This window comes from Passer montanus, unplaced genomic scaffold, assembly GCF_014805655.1.
Source record: "Passer montanus isolate IOZ18808 unplaced genomic scaffold, ASM1480565v1 scaffold67, whole genome shotgun sequence".
Taxonomy (NCBI): Eukaryota; Metazoa; Chordata; class Aves; order Passeriformes; family Passeridae; genus Passer; species Passer montanus.
In genome coordinates this window covers 2,891,285-2,918,323 of record NW_024371815.1, presented here as the reverse complement: position 1 = coordinate 2,918,323, position 27,039 = coordinate 2,891,285, and the positions used below count along the sequence as shown (strand labels likewise).

Genomic DNA, 27,039 nt, shown 5'->3' with positions numbered 1-27,039 from the left:
CTTGCTCAGTACTGCACTTTCTGTTCCCTGGATGAAATATTCCTTCAGTGCTCAAGCCCCACCTGGGCTGTCTTTCACCTTTGCTGAGTACTGACACAGTGCAACTCCCAGTGATCCCATTTCTTCTTTCCTTGTTCTCTTTTTATTTGGATAGCTGGAGAAACTTTTTGCTATTTGTTTTAATATCATTTTCAGTGTTTAACTCAGCTTGATTTCTGGCAGTTTTCAGTTTATCTCAGCACATTTTGAGCTCTCTGCTGATCCATCTTTTGCTTTTTCTTTCTGCATGCTTATTCCTAATAATGTCCTAAGGGTATTTATTAATCCAGTGAGGTCTGGATTCCCTTCCTGCATTCCTCTTTAGACAGAGACTGCTAACAATTTTGACAGAAAGAAGTATTGTACATTCAGTTCTTAGAGCTATCTGGCTTCTGTAACTCTTTGCATCAGTTTTACATAATGTCCTGTACTGGAATCAGGAATGTTTAGTACATGTGTTTGTTCTTCTATTGTTTAACTTTTAAACTTTGTTATTAGAGTCTTAGTACTAAAATTAAGGCATTTCACTTGTCTCATAATGACCACACTGAGTTTCATCACTGTATTACATCATTTATTCATGGTAACACCACTTTGCCAGTTTTCTCCATCTTAAAACTTTCTTTCACTTGGGTGTATATACTCTGGCTGATTTACTTTATCCACTGCTGTATCTTAATTTTTGCATTTTTCCAAGAGAAGTTTTATAGAAAGAAAAAAAAATAAAAATGGTAGGGTATCAACCCATCTTTTTTAAGAAACAAAACCACAACCCAGAACTCAATTCAGAAGTGATGATCTAAATCCCTTTAATCCCAATTTCAAGTTATGATTTAACACCAGTCTGGAAGGCAGAGATTTCACAATCTCTCAAATCACAAGCTTTGCATCTTGTAGGTGCATGAGGTTTCCATAATGGGAGCCCCACAACTCCCTCCACATTGTGTCCCTGGCACGCTGCTGTTTCTAGATATTGCTACGCATGTTCATGTGCATGAAATATGGAGAAAAGATGAGCATGGGTCAGTTTTATCTCATCTCATTGATAGAATATTTGCATTTATCTTGTAATTGCTGTTTCTGGATGTTTTCTTGGATTCCCTGTTTTAGTAGGGTGTGAAATATTTACCTGTGTATTATGTCTTTTACAGGATTTCCATATTCTAAGTCTGCTTCTCTACCTGGCTATGGAAAGAATGGCTTACATCAGGTAGGTACACATTTAAATCATTCTCCAGGGAATAAGGCCTCATAAATAGACATCTCAGTAACTAGTTAAAAATCTACACAGTAATAACACTTCAAAGGTGTTTTGGCTGCCAGCCCTGTCTGACAGATTCATTTCCTAAGTGGGTTACAGTTTGTTTTCTGCAAGAGTAAGACTGACTGAGGCTTCTCCTTTTAATTGTGTGCATTGTGAGCATTGGGAATCTTGATTCTCCTCCCAAAACAAAAGAAGATCTGAAACGTACAGGCTGCACATATTAGTCATAGGATAGCTTGAATTAATGATAGAGACAGGCCTATAATTAGGCAAGTAATGATCTTAGAGCAAAGGTGGAACAGCCCACATCCATTGCATTCCTTGAACCATCTGTTCTGTTTTTTATAGTATGAATGTGTGTCTGTGTGTGGTGTGTGTACACAGCCATTGTACTTTTAAGGCCGGGAGGGATCAATGAAGATTGAATGACAAGCAGCAATCTAGAAAGAAAATTGTCTAACAAAATTATGATCAGAACAGACTTGGAATTCTTTTTTTAATCCTTTTTTGCTACTTTTATTAGTCTTTAATAAAAAGGAAGCTTTGACAATGTGGCCTCTCTGGCATCTAGCATTATGGATTCTCAGTTCATGGCATATACTATTAGGTGAAAACCACTGTGATTTATAGTAATGAGCAATACATAGATGCATGTGCACCCACCTTTTGAAGAATTGATTTGTGTCCAAATTGCATGGAGTAGACCTCGTTCAAATTCCTTTCTTTCTCCAAAGAAAGATGTGAAACCTGCACATGAGGAGGATTAAACTTCCCTAGTGACAAGAGTCAAAACTGAGAGTTGTTTGGAAGGAACTACAAGAAAGAAATTACCAAGAAGCAGCTAAATTGATTTTTTCAGTAGCTGCTGAAATGTCCATCCCTTTGAGTTAATCTTACAGGACTAATTATGTCTCTGTTGCTTCAGTACCTGGTTTCCTGAATTCTTCTCTGAAGAAATGAATGACGCTGAAATCTTGTCAAATAATATTGAGAAATTTAAAAGGCTCCATATAAAACTAATCCCACCTATGAGTCAAGAGGTTTTTCTGACCGTTCAGAACAGGTGTTGCCAGTAACCTGAAGTGAGCAAGGCACTGACTTGTGCCCAGCCACTGCTCTGGTGATGAGGCACCAAAGCCATGCCAAGGCCAAAGCACTCGGGTGCCTTGCAATGAGATGGGAAAGCAGCAGATGGCAGCATCTGTCCCATATAAAGAATCCCAAACCTGTGTGAGAGCTGGAAAGGCTGCTCATGGTCAAATCCTTGCGGCCAAAATTCCTCTCAGAATGGATGTCCTCTGTTTGGATTGTAGGTTCATACCAGCTTTTGTGGTTTGTTATTTTTAATCAGCCATCCTAGTGCTGCGTAAATAAAACCCCAAAAGCAAACAACAAGGAGCCTTGCAGGTTATTGTGGGCATAGCTGTGCACACCATTGATACCCTAGCAGGCAAAAATGAGACTTGGAAAAAAAAATTGTAATAGTGCTTTTCTGATTTCCTGTACTGTTTGTCATCATAGCATTTGTCAGCAGAGGAAGAAGACAGTGGTTCAAACAAAGCACATATGGCACATGTAGAGTTCTTCCTGGGCAGTGGCATCACCAGTGTGAAGCAGAAGGAGAAAAGTTGCAGAGGAGCAGAAGTGATTTGTGATGATGGCAGTAGCACATCAGCATCACAGAAAAGTGACAGTTTCAGTGTTACCTTGTTTACTTGAGCAATTAGGTCAAATTTGAATGAGACTTATTTATCTTTCTCTCATGCAAGGATCTGTAGTTCAGTTCTATGTGGGTTTTTTTCTCTCAACAATATTCAGAGTGGGGTTGTTGTGTATTTTGCTGTTACATTGCTTCTTTCTTTCTCTGTCAGCCTGAAACTATGGGCCAATATGAAACGGACCAGGATGCAAGCTGGGGGATGAAAGGTACATTTTTTTTGCAATATCATTTCTACTCCCCTTGTGTTTTCACCCTTTAAGGATTTAAATTAAGATATTGCCATAAAGGTTACTATTGTGAGCTCTTCCTGTAGTTAACATAATAATGACTAGCCAGAGACACAGCTCAGTGTCATGTTTATCACAGACAATCTTCTTTTTACTTATCCCAACTTGAAGGCTTGACAGAAGTCTTGCCTCATAGGGTGGTGCAACCAGGCTGAGTCAACAGCAGGATCTTTGATATGAGGCAACAGCCTTGTGGTGTTAGTCTCATATCAACGACAGGAGGAAATTTAAGATAATCATTCCTTCAAGTCTAGTTGGAAAAAGTCCATTGTGCTTCTTGGTTTTGCTACAGTGTGGTTAAAAAGTGCAGAGTTCAAAATGCAGAATTTATTTGCAGTATTTTCTTTTATTGCAGTTTAAGTGGACTGTGCACTTAATATGGAACTTGGGTTAGAATTTTCAAAGGAGCTGAAAAATTTTATTTCTAAGACACTTAAACTTTTTTTAAAAATCTTACTCTAATGCCACACTTCATGACTCTATGTTGATAAAAATTTTGTCTCTATGTTTGAATATGTTAAAGTACAGGTATTGAAAAGTAGACTCAATCTCTGATTTAATTTCTGACCATAAAGAGGTCTATGAAAACATTCTGGCTCTCCTGGTTGCGTTTAATCACCATTGTGAATAGATAATATTGTGGTAGTCATATCATATATAGTCATAGACTGACCTAACTAGAATTCCCTTGTGCTAGTGTAGATCCAGAAGTCATTGTTACCACATCCCCAAATCATCTTTTCTTCCCTATTGTTATTTCCACTGCAGTCAGCCCAGGTGCAGGGTGTCAGCATCTTGTAATATCGTATTATCTCAGTGGTTTTCATCTGTGTTTCCAAACTGACATGCCTTTAATAATCCATATATTTTAACTATTTTCAGTAAAGACCAATAAGGGCAGGAGTTTTGGATGACAGACTGACTTAACTCTGCACATAAGCCTCCTGTAAAAAGAGATACCCAATTTTGCCAGACATACTCACCGTGTAACCCAATGGCACCGGGAGATGGATTTTCTGTAATAAGCCTTTGATTTCCAGGACAATTGCTTTGGTAATAGCCAGTGTTATAGGCATTCAGGGCATGGGGGTCAAATTCTTACTATGCATGCAGTTATCCAACAGCTACTGAGAAGAGAGAAATGTAGTAGCATAGCACATTTGTGATGTACCTAAATGTTCATTGTGGTGACACCGAATGATGGCTATAAATTCTAAACTGTGAACCTGTTCTCATTCTTTTGCAGAATACAAGGTAAGAAGGGCTTTTCCACCACTGGAAGAACAATCAGATTCAGCACTTCCTAGCAAGGTTACATGGGTTCCTTTCTTTTATTTCATTTTGTTAATTTTTGTCCATGTGAAATATTTGTCAAATCGGGATGCAAGTATGTACCATTTTTTAGTAAGTTACTCATACCACGATTTCCATGCATCAGAATTGGATTCAGCTGGAGTTCATATGCTCTTGTCTTTTTAACAGATTTATCCCTATGAAACACTTATTGTAACAAACCGAGTTCGTGTGAAATTGCCTAAGGATGTGGACAGGACCAGGCTGGAGGTAGGAATGATGTTTGCTCGACAGTTTTGCAAGCACTTCTCCTGTTTGCTTACTATCCTGGATATCCCTGTGTCTCAGTAACAGGAACAAAGAAGAGAAGAATAACATTATGTATTGTATTTTTTTTCTCAAAAAAGTCAGTATGTAGGCAATTTAACTAAAAAATTGCCAAAAAAACGTGGCAAATGTCTGACCAAATGGTGTTTTACAAAGATACTGGTGAAACCCATCAGTTTTGGAGATTTTACAAGGTATTGGAAGTTCAGGTGGGGGTGGGAAAACATGAAGTTTGTTTTTGTTTGAATTCATATAAAACACATCCTCATAGAATAACCTAAATATTACAAAAAAGCCTCAATTCATCCTGAAAACACATGGACCTCTGTTTGGTCCATTGTCTTATTCAGCCTCTCCCTTGGCTGTGTGATCTGTGGTCACTCTACTACAGCTTTGCTGCATCATCCACATCTCGTTTAAGATAGAGAAATATAGATATAATTTATGATAACAGAAGATAAAGAAATGTAGATATAATTTATCATAACAGAAAGCTGAGTTTCCAAAGATCAAATCCTGAAGTTGATGTTCAAGCAAAATTCCCGAGGTTGATTTTTTTTGAGTGATCTATGACAGGACTGAGTAAAGACTCACCTTAACTAACCTATCTTTCTGTGAACTACTATTATAGAGTTTTTAAACAATAAAAAATATGTGACAACAATATTTAACTTTTAGGGAGATTTATATTTTAATAAATTTACTGTATTTTGAATTTGATAATAGGACAAGAAAAGAAGAAAGAAAAATTACTTTTAAAACAAGAAAAGAAGAAAAACTTTGATGGAGCAGAAAGTTCCTCATTAAAGATCAGCTTTTAAAAACAATTTATTTACCAAATTTGCATACATGTACTATGTTTTGAAATTGGTCTTATGCTCTTGAATACTTGAATATGCTTGTCACTTGATTGGCCAGCAAGTAGTGTTGATTTGATTGTAAGGAAAAGAGAGCCTCAGTTATGTGCTGGTTTAAGTGTGGTTTATAGCAAGGCATGATAGCAATACTAAAAAGCATGATGAGTCTGGAAAAAGGAGCAGGGAGTTAGAGGGAACTCCTCTGGACATATCCTGTAAAGGATTCTTTCATATGTATATATTTACACACACGTGTGTATGTGTGTGCTAAAGAAGAGAGTCTCTGTTTAAACACAGCAGACTGGTCTGAATAGCAAATGCAGCTCTAAATTGCTTTGTTAAGACAACGTAGAGTTTGCTTTGGATGGATCCTGCCTGCCCTGGCTGCCATTATCTGTAACTCATACACCATCCTCAGCTGGGATTGCTGTTTGTTTAACTTTGGAGCTGCTCAGTCTGCCTCACACCAGGTGCAGCACAGGGCCTGTTGGCTCAAGGAGCCCAACCACTTCAAAGATCTCACAGAGGTTTGCAAAAAAAGAACAATAAACAAGATCTGCTTCAAACCTGCACCAGAAAAGCAGTGAGGGGACCAGGCCAATCCTGCTGATTGCTGCACTATGCTAAACACATGTGTCTGCAGGAAGGACTCCTTTGTGGACTGTGTTACGTTTAATAGGGATTGGTAGTTTTTTAAACAATTAAATTAACAGAGTTTTAATAGCACTCTACTGTAAGAGCAGAGGCAGTTGCTCATCTATGCATTCAAACCATATGCAGAGTTGACTGACAGGCACAAACCATTGCCTTCCCTGTCAGCCTCTTCCCTTCTTTCCTGACCCTTTCTTTTGTATTACAGAATTCCTGGAAATAAGTAGCTTTGCATAGAAAAGCAGCTTATCATTATTTCCCTTTTGTGGCAGAAGTAGAAGATAGTAACTTAATTATTGACTTGTGCACTCAGCAGCTTTCAGGCTTGGGCAGGACTCAGGGAGCCCAGGACTATGTGGGTTTTTAGGTTTGCACAGAAGCAGACCAGGCTTAGAATGTGGATACAGACTACTGTCTGTTAGTGGAGGGCCTACTTCACATACCTTGGTATCTTCAAGCTTTTGAGGACATCACTGGGAATACTGAAAAGTATTCCCAGTGCTGTCCTTAAAAGCTTGAGGATACCAAGCTTTTGAGGACACAAAGCCTGGACAGTATTCCCGGTGCAGTCCTCAAAAGCATGTATTAAGGTTATATTTCACCCTTTCCATTTTGCACCTGCTACATGTTATGATTCAATGCTTGGGATCTCTAAGAGGCAAGCGCTGTTTCCAATCAGAATTGGTTTCTAGCTGATGTTCTGTTTTCATCCTGCACATCCAATGTCACTTGTGAAAGGGCTGGATTTCGCCTACAGAAATGGTAGCAGTGCTAAGTCCATGTATTATCCAAGCTGTAGAGTGATATATCTAGGAAAATGTCCTAAGAAAAAACTCATGTTCTAATACACCAGTTTTATTCTGATTATGATAAATCAGATTATTCTGATTTTATTCAGATTATTTGTGTGGGCTGAAGCCTCACCTTGCTGTTGCTGCTGCAAAGCAGAGCAAGTTCCTGGGTGTGATGGCTCTGGCCAAGGGTACAGGTGGTGTCTGTGAAAGGAGACCTAGAGCTTCTGTGCTTCATATCAGCTGTCAAACCTGAAAACAGTCTTACTGTGTCTGGTATCAACAGAATATCTCTCTCACATGTGATATTTCTGATTTCCTGGTCCACTTAGGAGAAATAAGGTCGACTAAGTTTGCATGAGGTGGATTTATTTAAGAGCCGTCTCACAATTGGACTTGAAGCAGCCTCCTCTTTGTGAAAACATTTGTTGTGAACTTTGAACGATCCATCATAGATGTCATGGAAGGGGCAATGTTGTTTGTCTATGATTCACACTTACAAGCAAAGTCTCCTGCTCTGAGCGTTCCTATCACGAGAAGTGAACTCAAGTCAATGATATTAGCTCCTGGGGTCAAATTAAGGGAGGCTACAATGAAACCTTGGCTAATGTTCAAGGACCACAGGAGGGTGGGGGTTTAATGGGTGGTAGTGTTTTCCTAACTTCATTCCCGTTGTGAGTATTTTTTAGATTACACTGTTGTGCAAGAAATTTATTTTAAGGATTATAAAAAATATTTTCCTGTAAAAATGCGTATTTTTCTAAGCCCAAGAGGTATCTAGAGATTAGGATGGCTCAACTGGTAATAAATGCGTTCAAATAATAGTCATTCTTTCCTCAAAAGTACGTGTAACTAAGCATAGAAACACTCAGCATGTTTTTGTTTGCTTGTCTTAACTCGGCAGTGAGACAGAAGTACCCAGTTCCTTGTGCTCTTCCAAGGAGATGTTTATGCCAACAGTGAACTAATACAAGAACTGGTTATAATGAGCAGCCTGCTGATTTTTAAATACCTTACTGGCACTTCATTTTTTGAATAAATAGCCTGGATCTCACTTTTGTATAAGCTGATTAGAAATGCAAGGAATTTACAGTAGATAAGGATTTGGCCAAGGAATTATTTTTAGGAGTTTCTCTCTACCACGGTGCTGTTTATTGTAACATAAAATGAACAGAGCAGCATTCCCATGAGCTATTCTAACAGGAAATGGTGAAGAGCAAGTTCATTCACATAACACTGCAAGTTATGTGAACAACCAAGCAGTAACACGGGTGGATTATACAGCCTGGGTGGAGAAGAGGAATTGCACCCTCACCGTGTCTGCAGATGACATGAACTTGAGGGAACTGCAGCTGATGCTTAGGTGAGCAGAGTCTCTGTTCAGAGGGACCTGGCCAGGCTGCAGGAATGATTGACAGACACTTCATGGAATTCAGTGAAGATAAATCCACATTCTTGCACTTGTGACTGAGTAATGCTATTCATCAGGACAAGATGGGGGGAACACTCTGAGGAAAGGTACCTGATGATGCTGATGGGAAACAAGCTCACCTTTTGTTATAGGGCAGATCATACCCTTCCCAGAGGGTGGCACTGGAAAGCCAAGAGGCAGCAGTCACAAGCTGCTGGAAAGGAAATTACAATTGGATATAAGGGGAATGTTCCTCACTGGAAGAGTAGTGCAGTGAACAGGTTGCCCAAGAGGCTGTGGAGTCTTTACCCCTGAAGGCATGCAGAACACAGCTGGAAAAGACCTTGAGGAACATGGTCTGTTTTCTTCTTTATAGTCTTCATAGTCTTTAAAGTTGGCCCTGCTTTGAAGACCTCTTTAAGTCTCTAATTTGCCTAGATTCATATATTCTGTGAAGATATAGTATAATTACAAAACAGAATTATTTGGTGAGTTTGCTGCAATAGTATTTGAAAAAATATAGACAATTTGGTCTATCTCTGAACTTTTTGTCTTTTTTTTTTTTTTAATGCAAATGTTAAAATATAAATGTTCTGAACCAAACTTCCCCATTTTGGACAACTTAAGTCCTGAGTTTTCAGGACTAAGACATCACCTTTGGATGGTACACATTAGCACATTCCTTACCTGATGCTTCTCAAAGGAAGTTGAGCATACAGACACTTTTAAATCCTTTTCAACCTATTTTAAGTACTTGAATACCTTTATCATTTGAGCCTTGTGCTCCTAAAAGTGTGTATTTGATACTTTTATCTTAGATTGGCTATTGTTTGCCTGTTCTTCAGTCACAACAGTGTGGTTCAGTGCACACATTGCACATTCATATTGGTAGTTCATGTCCAACTGCATGGATTTATATTTTTTTTCCCTTCTGCAGTTGTTTTTATCACAGACTATAAGATTTCTTTTGTGGTCACTGGTTGGTAGTTTTGAAAGCCAATATAGTTAGGATCATTTGGAAACCATGTTTTAGTGTTTTCATTTGATTTCCTTATCTTAATGTATCTTAGGATTTTTTAGCTGTTTCTTTTGAATGTCAAGGCTTAAAAGCATTATCCATTCATACCTATCAAATGCAGTAGAAAGTAAATCATTCCACTTTTTGTTTGAGCCTGTTCATTCTTTGTTTAACTAAGACAATTGCTAAAGAAAAAGCACTCTGGAATGTCAGGTAGCAAATTTTCATTTGCCACCTTGTTCTCCTGTAAACAGAAATGAGATATTTAAACATGGGTGTGGTCTTATTTGAACAGAGTACTCACTTTAAGTCAAACATTCTTTTCCTTCGGGAACTGCTTGTCTGGATTTGCTTTAGGGATAACATTTTTTCCACTAGTTTTCATTCAACAGTCGCCCTGGGTTCCAGCCATTTGGGCTTCAACCATTTTAGGACTTGTTTCCAGTAACTGGGGCTGAATTTTTAAGAGCCCAAGCTCCTGGATGTCATTCATACAAGTAGCATGGTGTGTCCCACCTCCTCTGGAGCTCAGATGGGACAAATGAGAGCAAGACTGAAATGCTGTGTGTTTTACACTTTGGGGCTGGGTTTGAGGTTACAGGCTGACTTCACAATTAAGCTCATAACCTGGGGTGAAAAAGTGTGGGTCACTGACTTCAGTAGAACTATTTCACTCTGTTAAACTTGAAAAATACGTGTGGTGTTTCTCATTCTAGGCATGTGCTTGTGTTGTGATCAGTGATGCATGTTTATATCAGATTTCAAAGCCTTTTGCAGAAGGAGCCATTATAAAACAAAAATGCACATTAGAATTGATGGGATATGATGTGAAAAGTAATTTCTGTGTGAGTGGAAACACTGTAGGAGTGAACAGAGATTAGATGTGGAACACTTATATTACAGGCGCACTAAAGTCCAAACTAAGGGAAGCTAGAAAATCTGCTTTAAGAATAAGGTATTTTGTGCCTAAAACAAATGCATTTTTTAAAAACTCATTGTCTTTTTTATATTTTCATAATTTATTAGGGATTCCAAGTTGGTTTTTTTTTAATTTGTGAATTATTTTCTTAATTATACAGAATTTTAAATCAGCCATCAGCTGGAGGCAATGACTTATGTCCATGTCAGTAATGGAAAAGCTCATTTGAATGACAGGATGGTGGCATAGATTATCATCAGAGATATTCTGTGTGTATGCTATTTAGATAATATGTTCATATAAATCATCCCAGCTTTTTGTACCTTTATGGATGACTCAGCTGGGCAAAATACTGGCTGTACAGTGCTCCTGCAGAAGATTTTCTGTGTGCCTTGTGATGCTTCCCAGGAGGTTAGATTGGCAGTACCCTGCAGTGGTAGTGCTGGGTGGAATGCAGAAGTCTCTGGGAGACTTCATGGTACCCTGAAATACTGAATGAGATAAAGCCCCAGATCCAGGAGCCTTGTAGAGGTGCTTGGGGTGGCATGGGCATGGGGAAGGGTCTTAGACTCCTTTCCTCACTGCTCCTATTACACTGCTTTCCCTGGGAGCCCCTCTGGGCACCCACATTGCTGTGTGGAGGGGGATCCACAGCTCCTGCAAGGCTTGGCTGCACAAGGGCTCTGACTATTTGTGTTGTCACTAATTGCCACTATCTGGGGTAACTGCAGGTGCCTGCTGCCTGATCCTCTGATCAGCAGAGCTGCCCTAGTGATCTTCTGATACCTTTTAAAGTTCATTAGGCGGCAATTCATGCCATTTCTTAACTTTCCCTCCCCAATCACATAATTACTTAATAGTTTCAAATATTTATTGAGCATGAAGCTTAATTAGGCTGTAGATGAGCATAACATTCAATACTCCCTTGGGAATGTGGCACATGGCTAATTACAGCTTTGTAATTAGTCATGCAGCAGGCTTAGAAGAAACCTCTGAAAAGCCTGCTGAGCCCCAGCAGTGCAGTAGAAAGAGGGGTGAAGAGTGCAAGCCTTGTGAAAGCAAAATGAGGATTCAGAAGTCAATAGAAAAAAATTTCCGGCAAATTTTGATTGGCCATCTGAGAGTTTTATTTGGGCTAACCTTGAGAGGTATGAGAGAAGGGAGTGGAAGGACAGTGAAGAAGAGGAAAAACTGGAGAGGGGAAGAAGATATTATTTTCTAAGTGTTGAAATACTTCTACAGTCCTGAGTCTTACTATAGGAAAAGTTTATGCACCAGCTTAGCTAAGGCTTGGTTACTTACATGAACGCTCACTTACCTGTGAATAAACCTTTCTCAATAAATCCCTGTTTATTTTTAGTATTTCTCATACTGATATATCTGGAGAAGATCCTGTAGCTTTTATTTCTGGATGACGTGAATCAGAAGTTGGAAGTGTTGCAAGGATTTTGAATAAAAACAAATTGAAGTAGACAGGTAGTTAAAATTTCACTCTATAAAAGAAGAGTGCAGAGTAGTGTCTCAGAGAGACAGCTGAAAGAATCACCACAGATTCAAACAAAGGCAGTGTAGTGCTCAGTGTCATTACCCATGAATACAGCAAAACAAAGAGCAAAGGAGAAACAAAGCTGAGGTTTCAAATTCCTCTAGGAATTAGGACCTTGATTTTTCTAGTCTTCAACTCATCACCTGCTGCCATTCACTGAGTTCTTTCATTGGTTCAATATTGATTAATGAGGAAGTAGGATATCCTCTGAGCTTCCTACATCAGCAGGTGTTCACATGAGGACTCCCATCCAATTACTGACACAGAAGAGGGATGCTTGTGAAGCACCCCCTGGTCACCATGTACTGCAGGATGGCTGCAGGTGAACTGCAATTTTGTCTTCCTGTGACTTATCCATACAAATGCCATGTTCCTAAGTGCTGGTTTTGGCTGGGGTCATTTTCTTCACAGTGGCAGGTGTGGGGCTGTGTTGTGGATTCGCGCTGAACACAGGGTTGATAATATAGAGATGTTTTTGTTACTTCTGAGCAGAGCTTACACAGAGCCAAGGTCTTACACTCTACTCTGGCAGGGAAGTTGGAGGTGAATGGGAGGCTGGGAGGAAACACAGCCAGGACAGGTGACCCAAACTGACAAATGGGATAATGCAGACAATATGACATCATGGTCAGGAAGGGGGAACATCTGGAGTTTTTGTCTTCCTAAGTAACTGCTATGCATGATGGGCCCTGCTCTCCTGGAGATGGCTGAGCAGCTGCCTGCCCATGGGAAGCAGTGAATTAATTCCTTGTTTTGCTTTGCTTGTGTGTGTGGCTTTTTCTTTCCCTATTAAACTGTCTTTATCTCAACACATCAGTTTTCCAGCTTTCACCCTTGCAATTCTTTCCTTGATCCCACTAGTGGGAATGGGTGAATGCTGTGTGGGTCGCCAGCTGCAGTGAAACCATGACACTGTGTATTGATTTTGAGCATCTCTGAATTCCATTGAGAGCTAAATTATTCTTGGGGAAAAGAAATCTCATTGAATTAAATACAGATTATAACTCTGTTTAGAATTATTACTGGCTTTTTAGCAGACCACAGAAATAGAGACAAGCCTCATTAATTTGTAGTGAAAGGCACCACTTCTTTCTGAGATAACACTGTGGAGCAAGCAATTGAATGTGCAATTAATGACTTTTGTTCTGAGAGAGTAAAAAATGAGGTCATGTCTGTACTGCTCATTTTCATGTTTGTGTTTCACAGAGGATGAGGATTTTCTGTTCTAGTGGCTGCAGTGCAGTGGGGAGGTTTAGCTCAGCCCTTGCTTAGTTCTGTATATCTTAATAAAAGCCTCAGATTAATACAATTTTATCAAAACAACATGATGCCATAGCCCTTTCTATTGTAGCAATATCACACTTAACTATACAACAAATGCTGATATTCTGATGCTGTAAGGTCCAGTATAGCAGTCATCATAGTGAAGAATCATCTTTAAATTGTTTACCTTATCTTTCATCAAGGTTTTCAGGTAGCATCATGTTAACATCATTGTGTAGCTTCCAAAATGACCTCAGTGAGTTCAGAGTGTGGGCAGAACAGGACCTTGGTAAGTCCTCTCTTCTCTCCTCAGTGTCTGCAACGTGCCCAGCCTTGCTGATGATGCACAGCAGAGGAGATTGAGTTAAGCTGCCTGAATATGGCCAAACTGTCACAAAGGGAATTAGGAATCACTTACTAGCACATTGTAAAACACCCAGACTTCCTATGTAAACAAGGCCAACTCTAGTAAAAAAAAAAGAGGAATGAGTGTTGCTTTTACTAGTACGTTTGGCCATTCCTTCCTTTAATAGCCCAGTGATGTATTGTTAACATAGCTGGATATTTTAAGCTGAGCCATTAGTGAAAAAAGAAAAAGGAAATTATGTTCTTGGCCTTGTACAGCATAGCTTCACCCATTTTCTCTCATACCTCAAGATAAATATCTTTCATATTCCCTGCTCATAGTTTTCAATTTCCCTTCTTTTGTTTAACTAATGAGAGAAGGTAACGCTTCAGTTAAGGTAAATTAATATTCCAATAGCTGAGAAGAAAGATTAATCAGTCAAGGATTTCTTACTGGTGCATTTTTTCTGCCTTTAGGTTTGGGAAGAGCTCTGGGTTTTGAAGCTTTGAGGAAAGCTGTTAGGAAAGTCCCAACCACAGTGGAGGCATAATTTAGTATCACATACACATGGAAAAGTGTGACCATAAACTTCTGACACTGGTGCATTCCTCTCGTGTTTAGAACCTTCAAATACTTGTAGATATTACCATATTTTATCTTAGTCATCATTTGGCTGAGCTCAGACTTACTTGGGCCTTTTGGTGTTTTCTCATAAATCAAACTGCAACCCATGATTACTTTTGTTGCCTTTATCTGAAGCTTTACCAGTTTGATGATATCTTTCTGGGACCAAGGTTTTATTCCAAATTTGAAGGCAGAACTTAAGTCATTGCTGCTTCTAAGGTCAGTCCCAAATCTAGAGCCCATGGTGCTTAAGAAGGGTATGGTGAAAGCTTCTTAGATGCAGGGACAGCAGCAGGAAATATTTTACACTGGGGACAGACTGGCATTCTCAGAGTGCCAAACATTTGAGAGAGTTCAGACCAAAGGGAAAATGTTCCCCTCTACCAGAATTGTTTTTGCATGTGGATAAAGAATTGATGGAGTAAGAAACTGCTAATATGGAAGTCAGTTTGTTAGTCCTTGAGATGAGGGCATATGTGGAAGAAAATTAAAAGCAAAGAAACTCTCTTAATTGAATTAATGTGGAAATAAGTGAGCTTATGATTTCCCCATCTCAGTCACTTTGTCCCTGGGCTGGAAGCTGTCACCTGCTTTTGGAGCAGGCAGCACCAAATGAGACCTTCTGTGAGGAGGAAAAAAAATGGTGCTGTTATAAAACAAAACTTAGGTATAAGAGATAGAAAATGAGTGCATGCAAAGAATGAAGGTGGTGTCATCTGGGCACAGGCAGAGGAGCACAGAGCACAGCTAATTAATTCTGGCTTGGATAGCTGCGTGTGGATGGAAAGCTCACTAAGCCTGAGGGCAAAGCAAAAGGATAAATGGCAAAGTGCAACACTGGAGAGGGAAGGGGGAATTGCACAGCTTGTGCTGAGATGGGTGGCAGCTTTGTTAGGAGGGGAAGATGCAGCAAATGTTTGGCACTCTGGAGGAAAGGGGTGATTTAGGGCTCCTTGAGTTTTCCTCCACTGACCTTCAGTACTGGAGCAGATCTAATGAGACCACAGCAGTTTCTCATAATACATGGTGTAAATTACCTCAGGAAAAGAAAAATGGTGAAAACATAGTCCTTTTAAAGTTTTATGTAATTTTCTATGATTTTGGAAGATTGGCAAGGTAGCTTTCCCTGCAAGGGTATATAGGCTTCCTCATTTTCTGAGTAAGAATTACAGTTTTCCACTGTTTTCTCCTGAGTGAGGAGATGTCTCAAGTCTTAGCCATAACCTAGAAAGTAAAATACAATAAAATATTACACACTTTGCTCATCCAGAGCAAAGTATCCAGTTTTCAATCCTACAGCCTACAGACATGTTCCTTGCTGTGGGAAATTGCTAAAGTTAAACTATTTGCATTTGTCCACTGGATTACCAGGAAAATATTCTTAAAAAACCAATGCAGAGAGAAGTTACTTTTTCTTTCTGAGCCAAATAGAATTAAATTCTGTCAGTGAGGGATTGTTTCTAGAATACATTGTCAGATGTTGTTCATTTTCATGTGAAAAATGATCTCCTTTGCTAAATATGCATGGTGTGTTTGTTCCATGCTACGAGCAGTGCTTATGGTGGGTTGCTGTCATTTGTCAAATGAAAAGTGAAGGCTCAGTTCCAAGATCTTAGTCACTGTTGTTCTGAATATGTGGAATCTCACGGGAAAAAAACAAGTCCTGCTTAAAAGAATCAAGTCTGTCCTTTCTTAAACAAGAACCCATGATAACCATTCAAAGTAATTATATATAATGACTTCTTACAAAAAATTTATTGAGTAAATTATTATAATTTCTTGAGTAAATTACATAAGAAAGATGAAGTCTTTGTTAATGAATGGAAAGTAAAATTTTACTTCCAAATTCATTCACATATTTACCTTTTCTACCTTTTCAGTGTGGATGCTAATAATTGCTAGGGAATTGTTATCCTACCTCCTTCCAGTTCTTTATGTTGGATGTCTTCCCTTTTTCTCTATCTGTTTTTAATTTTTGTTTAATATTAAAGCATGAAAACATCAAATAGAAGCATATTTCTTGACATTGAAAAACGCCCTACTTTATCCAGCTGAACTTTTTACTAGAGTCTCTCCCAATGGATAAGCACATTTTGGATTTCAGATTTTAGCAGTATGCTCTCTCCTTTGTTACAAGGTCGCTCTTTGTGGACCAGTGTGGTGTCCAGCACTTTTATTAAAGATCAAGGCAAAACAAATCCAATTCTGAAATTACATTGTTATCAATCTCTTTAAAGTCCTGGAATAACTTAAATTTGTCTCAGTGTGCTCTGTCATCAGGCACTCTGGATAAACATACTTTTTTTCCCAAAAACCATAGCTTCTGTTCAGTTAGAACTGTATTGAAAAGATTTTTTTTAAAGTAACTATTGCCATCAATAATTTCCTTTCCCAGCTACTCTGAGCTCATTCAGTTTCGATGCAGTCTTTTCCAGAAACAGTTTTGGAATTTAAATGCAAACCCTAATGCATTATTTTGTGGTGTGTCTTAAAACTTAGGGCAGAAATATGCCTGTGCACAGACAAGCTTAATGATATCTTTTGTATTTTCATTTTCAAGAGGCATTTGTCCCCTGAAGAGTTCCAGGAAGTCTTCAAAATGAGTATTGAGGAATTTGATCGTCTGGCACTTTGGAAGCGCAATGACCTGAAGAAAAAGGCCCTGCTTTTCTAAACCCTCCCGGATAAAATATGTGCTTAATCAAAACAAAAATAGTCTTGCCAGAACTATCACATGCACTTGCTGTTGAACCATTGTCCAGCTTCATTGTGTTAGTATGTGTTGGGGAAACAAGACAGATTAGATGGTAATGTGTTGGGATACAGAGAATTTGATAATCTTGCATTTCCAGCTGGTTTTGTCAGTAACTCCTGGTCCTCCCCAGTTTACAATGTGCAAAAAATCTAGCTTTAAATTTATTGTTGCTTGCATTTATTGCTTGATGCAAATGGAAATTCTGAAAGGAAGAGAGAAAAGTGTAGCTGTACACAGGAAATGCATCCAACATTTTGTTCCATTCAGTTTTATAATGCAATTTTTACAAAACCAAGTAAGTAATTATTATAGAAATTTTCCAGCGGGGGATCAGATGCTATTAAAAATATGGTAAAAGCCAAAGAAAAGCATATCCGCAAGCAATTATTGTAATTGTTTATCTGTGGTACTTTTTAAGAATGAAAGCAGAAATATGGAAGCACCTTAATTCTACTTCTTATATTTAAACACAGTGTACTCTTTAAAAGATCATATTTGTCTAGAAGGTAACTAGCTATCTTTAATTACAACACCAGAGTTTTTATTTTATTAAGAATATATTGTGACATAAAACGGTTATAATTACTAAAATGTATACAGACCTACTAAGATTTAGTTCCATTCATCAGGAAAACTGAAGCCTTATATAAAACTGGTTGAAGAGTGTATTGTGCCAGTTGACTGTGTTTTCCTATTAGCTTGGGGTGTTTGAAGAATGGTTTTTTTTACATTTCATGCTGATAAAATACCATGTAATCTTAATTACTATGTAGATAGATATATCTATCTATAAAAGAATTATTTTCATTAATATATGTCCTAAGTGAAGGCATTCTTACTTTCTCAACTTTCCAGCTTTACACAGTAAGCCATGAGAACTGTGATGGCATTTAGTAGATGTGGAAATGGAACAGTTCAGCATAAAATGTAACAAAAAAAGCTTGGTGTGCTCTATCAATAATTCAGACAATTAGAATCAAATCCATAAAACCCTCATGCATTACTATTTGCATGTTTCTGTACAAGTAAATTTGAAAAAAAACAAACTATGTGATACTGGTGCAGTACCTTGAAACTATCTTAAATAACAAGCAAAGCTAACAAAATCTAAGCATTTGATACAAGTGTTAGACCTTAATTTCTCTTCCAGCTGAAAGACTGTATTAAATTTAATAGTTTCATTTGGTCAGAGGTATGGTTGCTGACAAAGAATGTTTTAAAGTGAGTTGCTAGTTTTTGTGGTACTAAATGAGCATTACAAAAAGTACATTTTTCAGCCATGTGTCAGTATTCTGCATTTTTACTGCCTTGGATGTTTGTACTCACCTCCTACTTCACTATGTCTTTTTGCATTTCCTTAAGGTAACTGGTTAATATATGCACTACAAACACACTATTTCAACTGACCCAGCATTGGAAAAATCATAGCATTGAACATGCCTTCTTCCAACTAACTTTCAAAGTCCATGCTGTTGGAAATAAATATTTTCTCATTACCTAAATGTTTTGTCTGATGATACAAATGTTTAAAAAAATTCATTAAAACAAAGACATAACTGAATGACTTTGCTAATGTGTGTATATTTTTTTAGATCATATTTCTTTGGATAGGGTCTTCCCTAATTTGCATTAAATTTGCTCACTGAGAGCGTGGAGTGTACCTCTGAATGTCAAGTTACTGTAAAGTTGGTCTTGATTTAAACAACCAAGCAGCTGTCACATCTCACCAAGCAGGAGCTGCTTCACTGGTGTTGTACAGAACCACCAGCCTGTGCAGGGAACCATTAGCCAGTTTCAAATGAGAGCTCCCAGTCACATATACACCACATCCATGATGCTCTTCAACCTCAGAGTAGCTTGTTGCATTCTTTTGAGAAAACTGGCAGCCCAGTGAAATGGGCCAATCCAAAATGTGACCAGCAGGGTCCATTGCAACTATGAGAAACTAAATCCAGAAGAACAATTGGTTGGATAACTATTATGAGGAAGTTTGACATTGGGGATGACCACTCTTCTCATCCACACATTCCTGGGGCATCATATTGATTACAGGCATCTTCTCAGGAATTAAGGAAATCTCAGGTTAATCAAAGAAATCCATGTATCAGTGCAGATCAAGTTCAGTATGGATTTTCATAAATAATATGAAAATTTCTTAACCACAGCAGCTTTTGTACTGGTGTAGGATTCTACCCGTGTTGTAAGGGAAAAGTGCATTACTGAGCACCACAGGCAATCAGCAGCTCTGTGCTGCTCTACTGTTTTATGCACCAGCAGATGCGTGACTGATGACAGGTGAGGATGACAGGTGAGCTCATGTGAGCTGTTTGACCCATTTGCACTGTTTTGAGGCTATTCATCTGGTATAATGTCAAGACTTAAAAGTGTCTCTTGAAGGTCCTTGTCCTACCTGAGCTAAATCAGGTACAGCTCTTGGTTTACATACCCCCATCTAGACTTTTTAGCTCACAAGCATCAGTTCTTACCACAATGCCCAACTCTATTAGGAGTTGTACCCCTTCCTCTTTCTATATTTGCAACAAATTCCTTTATCATTCTGTGCTTCCTTTTATGGTCAGTGAAGAGAAAAAAAGCTTCATTCACATCCTAATGTTCAAAATGCAAGATGATTTGCCCCTATCATATTCCTGTCTGGATATAAAGAAATATAAAGAAATATACTGAGTATAAAGAAAGGCAATGCCTCTGCAGAAGTCCACATTGCAGGCTACTTAATCTTGGATGAAATTAATTCTATGCCTACAGTCTATTGGGGGAAATAAGCCAGTTTTTACTAATTGGTGGAATACCAGTCTTAAAACCACTGGCAGTTCCTAGACCACGTTACCAAATCACTCTCAAGCAATCAAGAAAGTACTTTGAGTTGCAGAGATCTCACAAAATTCCCTAACACAGTAATTTTTTGTGCTCATTATACTATTCACTAAACAGGCATGCATTCAATGCCAAACACACAAAAATGTTTTAGAAGACAGTCAGTTTATCAACTTACGTTCCTACTACCAGCCAAAACCAAAAAGGAATTTTGGCTTCCATACACAAAACCTTTGCTGACTTTAGATGAACAAGTACTCTTGTGTGTCCTTATTTCATTTCCATGAAAGTTTGAAATGGTCTGTAGATGTCTGTTCGTGCAAAGGTGGCACAGCTCAGTAAGCTGTTCGTTTTTTCACATGATACATGCCAGTGTATCACCCTATATTTAAAGCATCTCCTGTCATATGGTGCAGTGACCTATTCAGTTATGCTCTCTAGCCTAACTAAATTCACATTTACAGTATGATATTGTGTGCTGGATTTGGCACCAGTTAAATGTACCAGTGTAAAAAGACCATAAAGGGAGTAGCATTGTAATTTACTTCACTGCTAAGTTGCCTGTACATCACCTAAACTCCATAAACCATGTTCTACCAGAGAATACAAGATTTCTGTTTCTAAAATCTATCGTGTTTTCACCATTTAAAAATTGCAAATTGGAATTTCAGGCATGTTGTTTTCCTTCAGGAACTTTGAGTGTCTAATTAAATGTGCATAGACTGATGTGGGTAGTAAATATTCAGGTTTATTTTAATAGGGTTCCATATGCTAATCTTATGTAGGATTATGAAATGGAAAAGGCATTCAGAGTAATGAGATAAGACTTTGCCAGAATATTCCATCTGATAGTGTGGTCTGGTGTTGGCAGTAAAAAACTGAGTCTCAACAAATCATAGGCTGTTTTTCAGATAATGCTCTTTAGAGTTATTAAGTTACTGTTCTATAGTCTTGTTTTCAAGGACATGCTGCCTTTTAGCATTTTTGTAAGTATGGATATGGATATGCAGCTCAAAAGGATCAATATAGCTCTTGGAGAAACTTATTTTGATATGTGCACAAGAAGCAGGGGAATTCTGTCAGAGATTTCATTTTCATTCTTGGATCTGAGCTGTTTGTCTCAGCTGCTCATGTCAGCCCTATGTATGACCTAATTCTCACCTCATGTATTTTAAAGAAGACATGTTTCAAACTCAGCAATAAAAGAGGTAGCATTTCATCATCACAGTCTTTGAGACAAAGGAATATATGGGGTTTTGTGGTTGCTGAAGGAATATCTTCCCAACAATTCCAGCTAGGAAACCAGGCATGCCAGGTTGCCATTAGAGCTGTCTGAGAAGGCTGGACGTTTTTGTCTGACCTTCTGCCATTTCTTTTCCTCATGGTTCAGGGGAGAACTCTGAAACCTGTAATTGCAGAAACAAGAAAATACATAGTTGTGAGACAGTACCTGGAATCTGAGAATAACCCTCTGAGATAAGGCTAATTTTACATGGGCAAAAATACACAGTTCAGACCAAGGAGATGCCTGGTCTTACATCCCACGTTTTGATTTTCAGGAGCCATCTATTTGACATTTCCCAAGTGTGACCAAGACAGACCAATTATTTTACTAACCTTTTCACATATCTGCAGGAAAATGCTGTTATGTTATTTGCAGATGAGTTGGATGAGATCCCAGGCAGTTCTGTCTGGCACTCAACTCTGCTGCATGAGCTTCACTGTCCTTATATTCTCCTGCCCCTTTGATTTGTGTGTGAGAAAAAGGACAGGATCATTTTATAAGCTTCCTAAGACCTCAACTGACCTTTGACCAATGTGATTACTTGATAGGTCACAGTTGTGGCTACCATTTTTCATATATCTTTAGTGCCTCAAAAATTAAAAATTTAAAAAAAGATGGCTGTTATTAATATCAGAATGACAGATGTGACTCTCTTGTACATGTAAATTTATACTGAGGCTTGCACCCCTTCATTATATCCAAGCTGCCTCTGAGATATGGGTAAGTCCTTAAAGCTCATAGGAGGTGCTGGCTCAGGCTTTTTGAGTCTTTGTATCCCTTCTCACTTTTTCTAGTCTGTGAAAAGCCCTGTTAGGAAAAGTGGTACTCAGTAAAAGGACATGGCCATGAAAAGCAGGATCTCAGCAGTTTAACTCCCAGGTGATGAAGCACCCTCAGCAAATTGCAGTTTGTTGTGATACTGCAGCAGCTTGTTTCTCCATCTCTGTGAGTTACAGCTCAGAGAAATTAGTTCTAAATGCTGCTACTTTTCACAATTTAGGACATTTTCTTCCTTCCCCTTGGTGTTTGGCATCTGTGCCCACAGGTAAGTAGGTAGGTTCCATGTCTGTAATGCTTGGACAGACGCCTGCAGCACCCAGCCAGTCCTTCCCTGCCAGTCTGGACAAGCAGCAGCTCCAGAGGGATCAGGAGGAAACCAAAACCAGGCAAAAGCTTCGTGTCCCACACAGGTGAGTGTATCCCAGTTTGGGCATTAGTCCCAGCTATTAGGTGTTTGTCTTTTGTTACAAGTGTGGATAGCATTGATTTCTGGTTTTCAATCTGGTGACATTTGTGTCATGGGTGATTTGCTCTTGACCTGTTTGTTCCATTTGCTATGATACATTTTTTCATTACATCCTCGGCCTTTTCTCTCCACTAAAAATTGCAATATGTTTTATTTCTTTTGAGATTAAAGCCTTTCTTTGCCAGTGATAGCTCTCCTGCAAATTCCCCTCAGCCCATTGTGCCTTGTGTTCAGGTCTGACAGAATAAAGGCTTCCTATTTGCCATGTTATGTCAAGCAATGTGACTTTTTTTTTTTTTTTATGGGCAGAGGGGAGGTGGGAAAGAAGAAAACTAAAAATGTCTTTGACTTTTTTTTATTACAGATCTACATTATGCTGATGCCTTGCTTGACCTAACCTCACTCTTGCAAATTGCTGGGGTTTTTTTCCATTCAAGTGGACATGATTCTGAACTCTGACATGAGTCATTGTTATTTATACTGCTATAAATTTTTTTCTATTAACTGATAATTAAGAAAGCACCATGATTGATAGCAAATTAAACAACTGAGGTTGTTAATGGTCTGTCTGAACTTCCTTTCAATGCTCTGACCTGGAATAATTCATTTGAGGAACAGGGTTAAAACTCTTCATGTCACTTGACAATTTTGCTAGTCAGACTTTAAAAAAAAATTTCTCTCAAGTTGTGGATGTGGAGCATAAACACTTTGAGCTCTGCATTTTTCCCAATTTTATACTAGTCATTTTTCATCTCACAATTGGTTTTTGACAGATGGAAGTTCCAGGAGTGCCTTATACAGTGCTGTATAAGGATCAAATTCTTCAAATTGCATTTCTTTGTCTTAATCCTTTTTTTTCAGTATAAAAACTGATTATTTTTATAGTGCAATAAAAATAATGCAATAATCAAACACTACTGAAATAATTTACTCCATTTTAAATGGCACAGGAGACAAATACATAATAGAAGCTAAAATTTATCTTTCAATATGATCCCATTATTGGCCCAATATTGTTTGAATTCAAAGAAAGCAGGGGCAAGGAAGCAAGACCTAGAGAAAATCTTCCCCTATTGTATTCAACTTTAATATAAAATCTAAATTTATAAGAGGTAAAATTACAAGAATAGGATTTTTTTTCAAGTTAGTAATACCCAAAGGCAGAGTTACTTTTCAGCGATTCTGAAATGCATTTAATAAATGCATTTAATAAAAGGATGTTAGCATAGTATTTTGAAAATGTCAGTAACTAAATGCTAATCCCACTGAAATCACTGGTGTTCATACCTGCACCAGAATGCAAAGGTCAGGTTATACAGAATTTCTTCCAGAACTGAAATCACAAGGAAGGATTGTTTGCCTATGTTTAGTTCAAACAGAAGAATATAAGTGGAAAGTAACTATTTTTACCTGCACATGAAGGTTCTGTAAAATGTATATTCTCCTTTTTTATATAGTCCTTATTTTGCTCTGATTCAAAATCAAGAGCCTAATTTGAGGTATTTACACCTCTGTGAATTTACTTGCAGATAGTTTTGTTACACACATGACCTACCTGTGTGGAGAGTAAGGAGAGGCCTGTAGAAAAGCAGCATAATCCCTGCTCTTGAAGTTTCTATTATGCACACTTTTTCAAATTTGCTTTTTGCACAAGGGTGAATGGCATTTCTGCTGTATAAGTTTGGGACATATATGTACTCAGCACTACAAGATTCCTGAAACAAATTTTTCTAGTGTATCTAAAATATGATTACTTTTTCCCCTAGTGGATCTGGAAATTAGGTGGGACCCAAGAAGAAATAACTCATTATACTCTTTTAAAGAAATCAAAAAGATGCTATTAGGTTCTTAATAACAACAGATTCTGCTGTAACAGGAACACAGTATATTATAAGAAAGGAAAAAAGACCCTATCTTTATCAAGAGCTTTTTTTCTACTTGCAAAATACATTTATTCCTAGTCTGTAAATGCCTTGAGTCTGAGACAACTTCAGAAAGTGATGTTTTCTTTACTGAAAATTATGGTTTCAAAGTAACAGAAGAAGATTTCTGTTCTAAAAAGCCGTAACTTGCCTCCTGCTTTTGAAACCCTGCCATCAATATGTTCTACTGAAGAGAGTGGCAGTTGCTGCAATGTCACTCCATCTCCTGACAGCCCAGATTGCACAGTATTTTTGCCTGCTTTTCACTCTTCCCTGAGACCATCCTGGCAATACAGTATGAGGGCAGGAGGTGGGACGCATCAGGAGGCAGCTGATGCTTGCTCCAGGGAGCCTGACCTCCCTGCCTGACACACCAGTGTCACAGGGCAGTGTGGGGTCTCACATGAAGTCAACATTTTGCCAATTCTAGGCTTTATTTTGTCTGCTCAACCCCCCTTCCAAGAAAAAGGAAAAAACAATCCAAAGAGACAAATTATTTTACAGTCTGTCTGATACCGAATATGAAGAACATACAGGCTTTTCCTTAAAGCTATGATTTCACTTTAAGGTACTGAAAATAAAGAACACAATCTTGTACAGGCACCTTGGAAGGTCTTACTGAAAAGTATTGAGCAGACTTTCAGGGAATACCAGTCATCACTTGGAGCATCCAATGGGTTTTCTTACACTTGTTTTCTCAATAGGATGTTGCTGAGTTTTTGGGGCCTCTTAAACTAGTGAGTTGTCAGGTCATGGACTCAGTCCAAGGCAGATCTGAAGTGGAATTCAGTGTATCTTTAAAAACTGACCCATACTTCTAAATGCCTAAAGTACTGTTTTCCTGCCTTTTTACATTACTTAAGTGAGCCAAATCCAAATTGCTTGGAGTACCTTACAAGACATAAATCACAACAAATGGTCGGAGATTTTTTTTCTCATGCCTGTGTTTCTCAGATTTCATCCAATGTTGATTTTCCAAGGGAAAAAGAAACTTAAAATATGCATAAATAACTCTTCTAAGCACATCCTAAAGATAACAAATATGGTCTGTCATTGTCATGACTTCTCTGTTTCTACACACTACAGATTATCTGATGGTTAAAGTCCCAGTTTTGTAAACAAGTCTATTTGGATACCTTACTGCTGGGACTACTTGATTGTTTTATTTTTCTTTGCTCTGATAATTTTTTTTCTTTTGTGATAACCAGTGCTAAGAAGATTACAGGAAGATTTGGGATCCCTATGACTAAGCTTCACCAAGTCCTGCCTAAAGCTTGTGAAGATTATTTCTACAGTAATGAAGTTACCCTTGATAGAGTAGAATATAATGAATTACTGAGAATAAAGACAGTTTGGAACACTGCATAAATATTTGGTCTTAAAGCTAAAAAGTGCTTTTTCAAGCTGGAGGACATGTATTTCAAATAGGAACATTTACACAGATTTGCTTTCTGCTGCTTTGTGTTAAAAGATGATTAGTTTAAGAAGTTTATTGGGTGCAAAGTATGACGTACACTTACTGTGGACCTCAGATTTCCTATTAATGATGTGACTTCAGTTTCCCTGCAAGCAATTCCTTAGGAATCACTTGATTTATTTTGATGATATTATGTTCTAGGTGAATTATATGCTATTCTTTTTAATTCTATAAAATAGAATTTGTGTTTAAGTAGTGTCATTAAAGATTCATGGGGAAGAAATTCAATAAATCACTAAGTCGTATTTTGCAGCTGAAGTAGCTTAGAGAATGCATATGTACAAATGAAAAAGTGGAGGAGTAATGCCATTTTGAAGTGTAGCATTGTGAAAACTAAAAATTCAAATAAGAGAAAAGTCCTTTTGAGGCCTTTCAGCATTTGAGAGAGCTTGTCCATGAGGAGCAGCTTGTGCTGTCTGATGATTGTCTTTATGATAGATGGCCCATTATTTAGTCCCTGTGGAGTTACCACCAAAAGACATGTAGTCTTTACCAATCTCTCCAACAGCCTAAGGACAAACCCTTGAGTTATCTCACTTTCATATCTGACAGAGGGTACAAAGTACTTATTTTCCTGCTGGTCTTGTGATGACTCTCTCTCATCTGTGTTTCTCTGCTGATCAGCTTCCTAACAACTTCAGGACATTTCTGTGGAAGAAATACTCTGAAGTGTTGCTAAACCAAGAGCCCTGTTTACAGACCACAGAGTGTCTTAGGGCAGGCAGAGGCTGAAATGTTACTTAATGTGATGTGTGCATTAAAATAAAAAGAAAAAAAACACAAAAAACAACAACAACAATTGAACTAGAGTCAGTAAAGCCAACAAATAGTGGAAGTGCTCACTGCAAGCATACAAATCAGTGGTACTGCATGTGCCACAGTAGCCAAGGGCTGTGCTTTTACAGCCAAGTATTGGATTGTTCTCCCTAGAGATCATATTTTACAGGTCATGATACAAATTAAATAGCTCAAAGAGAGCAATAGCTGCAAGCAATTGAACCATGGAGAAGAGGAGCTGTGGTTTAATTTTTTCAAGACCAGCTAAGCACTTTACTATTGCCTGAAAAAATCACTACTTCTAAGTACTCCAAGGCTCCCCCTGCCAACTCTCAACAAGCAGAATACAAAAAGGCAGGTAGGAGCAGGCTGCTGCTGCAATAGCT

At 38.2% G+C, this 27,039-nt stretch overlaps 1 protein-coding gene across 8 annotated transcripts in view; it reads left to right on the top strand.

Annotated features, from left to right (window-relative positions):
* ABLIM2 (actin binding LIM protein family member 2) overlaps positions 1-18,672 on the top strand; it is a 130,460-nt gene extending 111,788 nt beyond the window's left edge. For 6 of the 8 annotated variants that reach the window (XM_039728840.1, XM_039728838.1, XM_039728839.1 and 3 more), the window contains 5 exons: positions 1,191-1,249; positions 3,175-3,229; positions 4,557-4,621; positions 4,793-4,873; positions 16,917-18,672. In XM_039728840.1, the coding sequence (XP_039584774.1) occupies positions 1,191-1,249; positions 3,175-3,229; positions 4,557-4,621; positions 4,793-4,873; positions 16,917-17,030 (374 nt within the window). In that variant the 3' untranslated portion in view covers positions 17,031-18,672. The remainder of the gene's footprint in view (positions 1-1,190; positions 1,250-3,174; positions 3,230-4,556; positions 4,622-4,792; positions 4,874-16,916) is intronic. The other 2 variants (XM_039728836.1, XM_039728841.1) reach the window with 1 other exon arrangement.
* The last annotated feature ends 8,367 nt before the right edge of the window (positions 18,673-27,039 follow it).